General features: G+C 37.5%; 1 protein-coding gene across 1 annotated transcript; it reads right to left on the reverse strand.

Annotated features, from left to right (window-relative positions):
• Positions 1-3,460: 3,460 nt before the first annotated feature.
• LOC118754148 (neurobeachin-like protein 1) lies at positions 3,461-6,526 on the reverse strand (the record flags this gene model as incomplete). Its single annotated transcript, XM_036489007.1, has 11 exons — positions 6,382-6,526; positions 6,046-6,318; positions 5,855-5,969; positions 5,614-5,782; positions 5,423-5,547; positions 5,047-5,354; positions 4,819-4,980; positions 4,277-4,747; positions 4,043-4,215; positions 3,657-3,949; positions 3,461-3,575 (listed from the first exon to the last, which is right to left on the reverse strand). Coding segments are annotated over exons 1-11 (2,326 nt in total), but the record flags the coding sequence as incomplete, so codon positions are not given.
• Positions 6,527-7,232: the final 706 nt, after the last annotated feature.

The raw sequence follows: 7,232 nt of genomic DNA on the forward strand, positions 1-7,232 counted from the left end.
GGGGGCACCTATTCGTGTACAAGGACGCAGTCCAGAAATACGTTGACCAACCACTGGACCCGACGACATACAGACGAGCGATCAACGATATTCATAGGGAGTCGGTCACCACCTACCTCGACTCCCGGCCTATGAATGCCGTGATCGGAGCCCAATCACCACCTGCAGAAGACCCGCGTGCCCTGGCTCAGTTACGGTCGGGATATTGTAGCCGCCTCAACACTAGAAAGCTGGTCGAATTTTGACAGTAACTAGTACTTCTAGTATACATTAATATATTAATGCACATATGCATGCAAACATACATACATACATTTTTAGTTTTTCTAATTTAATTTCCAAATGTTATAGTACTTCCATCTGATCTAGACTTTTAATATAGCACAAACAATACATACATATGTATGTATATATGTATGTATGGATGTGTTTGTATGAACAAAAGTACAGTATATGTACTGTATAAACAGTTGAGTGCACATACAAAAGTTTTTATAAAGTGTACACAGAAGTGCTCTTTTCACAAGATAATTCAATCACGTGATACATATTAGCATGTACATATGTATGTAAATATGTACATACAAAGTTAAATATATACGGTAAGAACTTACATATTTGTTCTAACGGCCTTATGCACATAAATTTACATATGCATATATTTACATAGAAGCATATGTACATATGTATGTAGGTGGAAAAATGTGCACAGTCATTATTTAATCGCATATTCGTTAGCTTAGCTAGTCTGATATGATAAGTGTTCTCATGCTTTCAAGCAAAGTAAATTGTGGCAATCTTTGAATTTGTTGGCTTAGGTCATTGACTAAATAGTTTAGTAGAGATATGTATGTATGTTAATTACAAACGTTCACGGACTTTAGAGCATATATTGTATGCGTGTATGTATGTATGGTCTTGATGCTGATTAGCGCTAAAAAGATTACGGATAACGCGATGGGTTTACGTACGAAAACCGTACTAGTTTATACAAAGCTTTATGCGCATTAATATTATAATATAAATAAATTCAAATAATGCAATATGTAATTATCAAACAAAGAATTGATATGCCTCAATGTTAGAGTTTTAACGAGATGATGATACGATTAGAAGCGAAAAAAGACTAAATAAGTTTTAGTCACAGAGCACCACAAGAGGCAAAGCAGTTCAGTTTGAGCGGTAAGTGTGGCAAACAGGTGCTAGAAATACTTAAATTCTAAGCTACTTAAGAATTCACGATCGTGATCGTACGCATGTTGAGCTCCGAACAGGTGATCGCATGGACCCCTGTTACTAATATGTCGATTAATCCGCTTCTTTAGGAATTTAAGCAAAAACACTGATTGACCTGAAGCCTTGGGACTGATACGTGAGATTTTGATAACCTTTGCGTATATTCTCACACAACGCAACTAAATAGAGAAAACATGACACCTTCTAAATCTTATTTATAATGCACTTTTTAGCGAGTTTTTAACAATTAGCTAGTCTTTTGTTCTGAAATTTGCTACAGTAAGGAGAAGAAATCATAGGCAAGATCACCTGTATGCTCGGCAGTAACACGAAAAAAATTCCAGCTTACTTTTATATGAAAAAAATCTGAGTCATTTCTTCTGTCACGGTGGGGCAAAAAAAGGAACCTGCTTTTTGGAGCAGATATATTTTACGGAAACTCTGCGAATTTGTTTCACATTTCTGTGTGAACTTGATGTCTTTATAATAAAACAAATAACCACGAATACAAACAAACCAAAAACTAAAACAAAAATTATTGCTTTATTATAAAAAAAAAAATCCGAAATTCCTCTGTCACGGGTGGGACAACGTTTGTCACAGGTGGGACACGAACGATAAATTAAAAAAAAATAACGACTACGACAACAAGTAACATCTGAATTGAATCTTGTTTTTTTACCTGAAAATTTGGATAAATAAGAGCTTAATAACATTATAACATAACATAACGTAAAATAACATAAAACTAACAATCTATGCAACCTAAAGCAGTTTTCAGTGTATACAGAAGTGTGATAATGACTTTTGTAAGAGTAGTTAATATTTGATGCTATTTTTTTTCAGAATAAAGAACGATTTCGCACTGGTTTTTAGTGGACATGAAACCACTTTAAATATTGGTACGTTACCCACCAAAATCTACATATCTGAAAAAATTTACATAGCGCACTTTGCAAGTGGACTACTCATATGTAGCTATAAATATTATCATTGAATGATGGATTTGCATATGCAAACATACTTATATACGTATTAAGGTACATATCGCTAGCTTAGATTGAAAAATTTCCAAGTCCACTTTTTATGAAAACTGATATCTATTTGGATACAGGAGGCTAGAGAAATTAAAAATGTATTGTATCGAAAAGGATTGAGGTATTTCGTATTATTTATTCTCGTTTAAATTCAATGAAAGGAAAATTGTCCAAAAGTCCAAAAGAAGCACCGAAAATCCGATAAGCCCAAAATACATAGCATGAAATCTTTGAATAAATTTCGAATCACTATATGGAGTTTTGCTTCCCTTTAAAAAGCCAAAATGTTGTATTCAAAGTTTTGCGAAATGCTTGAAGAAATTGGCTATACGAATTTTTTTGTTTCCTCTCCTGTAACATTTCTAAAATAGGACTTAGCAACTTTTCACTCTAAGCTAGCAATATATGTTTTAATAAACAACAATAAAAATAAAATTTAATTAACAAAAAATACCATCCTTTCCACTGGTTTTTAAATTAGCGCAAAAAATTGGAAAAAAGCAAGCTACATTTTTGCAGCATGCACCACAGTACTCATAAGCTGACGGCGTAAATTTGCAAATATATATCACCAACGGCAGCTAATTTTTCTAAATTAGCCACAAACCTCTCACTTCACCATAGAATATGGTAGTTTAAATCGGCGTGGCGAACTCCTTGATCTCAGTGGTGAACTCCCGCATCTCAGATCTTCTAATTAGTACTTGAGAAAATGTTACTTAACATTTGCGCCTTCTCATTAAATTAACATTCTCTGTTAACATTCTCTGATTTAACATTAGAGCAAGATCACTAACATTCAACAAACAAAAATACTGCCTACTTTCAGGCTGAAATTTTTGTTACACTGACAGCATTAAATAAATTACAAATTTTAAATTATTTCCATTTAAACATTTGGCGCTTACGCTTTTGCTAATAGGCAGTTTCGCGAAACTAAGTCAAAAATTATTATTTTTTGTCTGAATTTAATATGGATGTTTGGTCGAGCTTCTCCTCCAAGGATCTCCTCTGAAGGGATAATGGATTTAAAGAGCAGCTTTTTCTAGGCAAAAATATTTTTCTATTTTTAGATGTTGCTCGAATCAGGCATCAACCCAAGTTCTACGGAGTGGTAGTACGCACCCCTAAGCACTAGGCTACAGCGGCCGCTCAATTTAAAATCGAATATGTAATTCATCACTTACCATGATATGAAACGGTGACATACGATATCTGCACACAAGTCTCTGTACAACCAATTGGCTTTAGTGTACGCACAAATTGGCCATTCTGAATGGTGTACACATTAACAGTGCCGTCCTAGAATGCAACCATAGAAGAAAACATAAAATTTCGTATCTCCATAATAAACAACTACATAATTGCAAATTTAGAGCGTACCAGCGATCCCGAAACCACCATATCTAATTCAGTGTAAATGGCAACACTTGAAATTGCATCGTCATGACCATACAGAGTGGTCAATGGTTTGGGTGAGAATACATTTTGCGTATTCAATTGTGTGACCGCCTGCAAATGCGCCTGACCTGTGAGTGCATGCATTGGAATGTTTGTGCTGGCCTGCGCGCTGCCATACTGTTGACTCTGTATGCTCCAAACAATGCAAGTGCAATCGCGTGAACCGGTCACTAAGTAGGAACCGCAATTGTCCAACGCCAGGCAGGTGATAATGTCTAACGAGGAGGAGCAGAATATGCAAACAGTTAAATATTTACAAAAGCTTGAGAAGCGATCGATCGCTCATTGAACGACATTTATGCACACACCTAAATGCCGCGTTACAGATGCCACCGCCTTGCCTTTGTGTAAATTATATACACGCAGCGAATTATCCCAAATGCCACCCGCGTATAGCAGTTTACCATCTGTGCTCACAGCGAATAATTGTGAGTGTGGATTTTGGGAAGGATGAAAGGGACCGAATATGCGTTTACGATTTCTACAAAACAAAGGGGGACGTTAGATTTAGGTGTAACAAGGCAGCAATTAATAACACCCACTTCAAGTTCGTGGTTGTCGCATCGATTTCCAATAAAAATCCACGTTCTTTGTCGTACGACATCCATGAGTTCGCACCGAGTATGCAAGATTTGGATATGCTGACGAGCACATCAGGGCTGAGCTGTAGAAATGAACGTGGCGGACTACGCGGTGCGCTTAGGAAGACAATTGGATCTTTTGGCGTTGATAGCTCACAATAGTATTGCACAACCTTATCGAGAAATTGCGTCAAATCTGGTCGCTTCAACTCGGCGCGCACCAATTTCAACGCAGTCTCTTCCTGTGTCAAACGACGCGGATGTGGTTCACGCAATAACTGCGATGGCACTTGACCAAAGTTGTTGATCATACCCTCAACTGCCTCACGCTCGACCGGGTTGGTTATTTTATCCAGATCTACGGCACCTTCATAGGAGCAATAGTAGAAAACGTTGAGCGCTTCGACAGCTTTAGGTCCCTTTTGCTTGTAGCTGTGGGAAGAGGAAACAGCAGAAGTTATTACATAGCTGAAGGTACATATTTGCGGTAATATCAAACTCACCCAAAAATCAAGTCGATCCAATGATGCAGATTTTGACTAACATATTCCGATTCTAAAGCACGTCGGTGGATGGCAATAAACTCTTCGGGTGTGGTGGCCCAAGGCGGCAGTATGACATCGTCTACTTTCTCTTTTGTTATTTGTAAGTGACCCAAATCGAATCTGAAATTAAATTATTTGTGTAAAATCTTTCAAAAAAGGTGTTTCACAAATAATCATGCCCCTTACTTATTCATATTTTTCAGAAATTCAGGAAAATAAAAGAATTCCGGTATCAGCTCCTTCACATCATTCGGATTATCCATTAACAATTTCCATGTTTGTGGTATCGAATGAAATTGCCGATCTGCCACATCGAAACGACCGCTTTGTAGTTCAATGTGTAGCGAGGTAAATGGTTCGACGCGCAGCAAATAGTGCAAGACGCCACCTGAATTCGAATAATGTGTGCCATAATGGAATTTCGGTATTGCGCCAGAAGGATCTTCAAATGATTCATATTTGATGCGAACACCAGCTTCATTTTTGGGATTTATCTAAGGCGAGAGAAATCTTTTAAGAATTTTCAATACACACACACATGAAAAAAATACCCCCAACTTACCACACCGACAGGCTTGGAGAGATCACGAAATGATTTTGGATCAGTCAAGTCCAAAACATCACTGGTATAGTCGGATAATATCCAGGGAAATACTGGATACTGACTGAGGTCGTTGTAGGAGCGACCTGTTAAGTAAAAGGAAATTTGTTGTGTATGCAAATATGTATAAAATAATTCAGCGCATAACACACCTGCAATTGTATTCAAGTACATAAGATATTCGAAATTTGAAATCTCGCGATTAACCCATTTCTGCGTGAGTCCTGAAGTGCGCAACAACTCTCCTGGCGAACGTCCAGAGCCATATAAGATGTTTGGCGGCTGCAGGCTTAGAATTTTTGTGAAAACTTTGTTGCGAGTCTGCGCGAAAAGTGTGTAGAGCAATTAAAATGTGCAGTGAAATTAAAAAATGCGCATCGACGCGCAACTCACCTTTGTGGTAAAATTCAAAAAATAGCTGGTTTGATCTATCAGAAATATTTCTAAAGCACTGCGCCGCAAATTATATTTACGTAAATGTACCTCGCGTATCTTGCTGATGGGGAAGCTGAAAAAGGTAAAAAAAAAACATATATATGTATAAATCAATAAATATTAATTTGTTCGTTTGTAGGACTACTCACCGAAAATCGTGCTTGGAACCATCATCCGATGGCGGACTCAGGTCGATGAATGTAAAAAGCGTTTGATTAACCTCAATTTTACCCTTCACTTTGGTCATCAGCGTGATGAGTTCACAATCCTGTGAGATAACCGATTTCTCTAGTGGTACATCCTGTTGGGATTGCGCTTCAATCGACTGCCGTAGCTCTTCTTCGAGTTGTAAATTCTCATCATCGGCCAAGAAGTCACGCACCACGGCATTCTTTATGGTCGAATCGAATTCCGAGATTTCTCTATAGAAAATATTTTTGTGTATTAATTGTATACATTTAAATATGATTCTTTCTCATCCCTACCTTGGATCGTAGGCATTTGTGGCATTATCGCGTAAATTCGCCGCATTCTCGTGCTTATTCGGATACAATTGCGGTTCGAGTTTTAGGCGCATGCGTGCAACATTCTCGTGATTTGCGAGCATCCAATATTCTTCATCTAAATTACTGCAAGTAGTTGTGGTGAGAATTTGTATTATGTATTTGTTTTTGTACTATTTATTTAAGTGTTTTGCATGTTACTAAATACCGCGTATAAAAGTATTTATGTAGTTAGTTTTACCTAATGAAATACGGCGTACAAAAGTACTAAGAGACATTGGCTTCACCATCTACCGCGTTGTAAAGTACTTAAAGTTTTTGGCTTCACCAAATACTGGAAACTTAGTAATTATGACTTCTTGATTAAATATTAAATATGTACTCGCAATTAACTCAGTATAAAAATTTTTTATTGAAAATAAAGAATTTGCGAGATTTTTGAGACTACTTCGGGATTCTCGGAATAGTTTCAGGATTTTCCAGACTAAGTAGATGCTTCGAGATTTTAAGGCCGGTTTGGCGTTTTTGGACTACTTCTCGATTTTCGGGACTACCTCGGGATTTTCGTGACTTCGGGATACTCGGGACAATTTCGGGATCTTCGGAAATACGTCCCTATTTTCGTGATTTTTTCGGGGCATACTCGAGATTTTGGGACTACTTCTCGATTTTCGGGACGGTTTGGGGATCACCTCGGTATTTTCAGGTTTCGCGAGATTCATTCACGATTTTCTTGACTACCTCGGAATTTTCGGGACTATTTCGGATTGTTGGGACTACTTCTCGATTGTCGGGACTGTTTCCAAAATTTTGGGAGTATTCTTTGGGATTCC

The sequence above is a fragment of the Rhagoletis pomonella genome, unplaced genomic scaffold, assembly GCF_013731165.1.
Source record: "Rhagoletis pomonella isolate Grant_MI unplaced genomic scaffold, Rhpom_1.0 Rhpom_scaffold_03452, whole genome shotgun sequence".
Lineage (NCBI taxonomy): Eukaryota > Metazoa > Arthropoda > Insecta > Diptera > Tephritidae > Rhagoletis > Rhagoletis pomonella.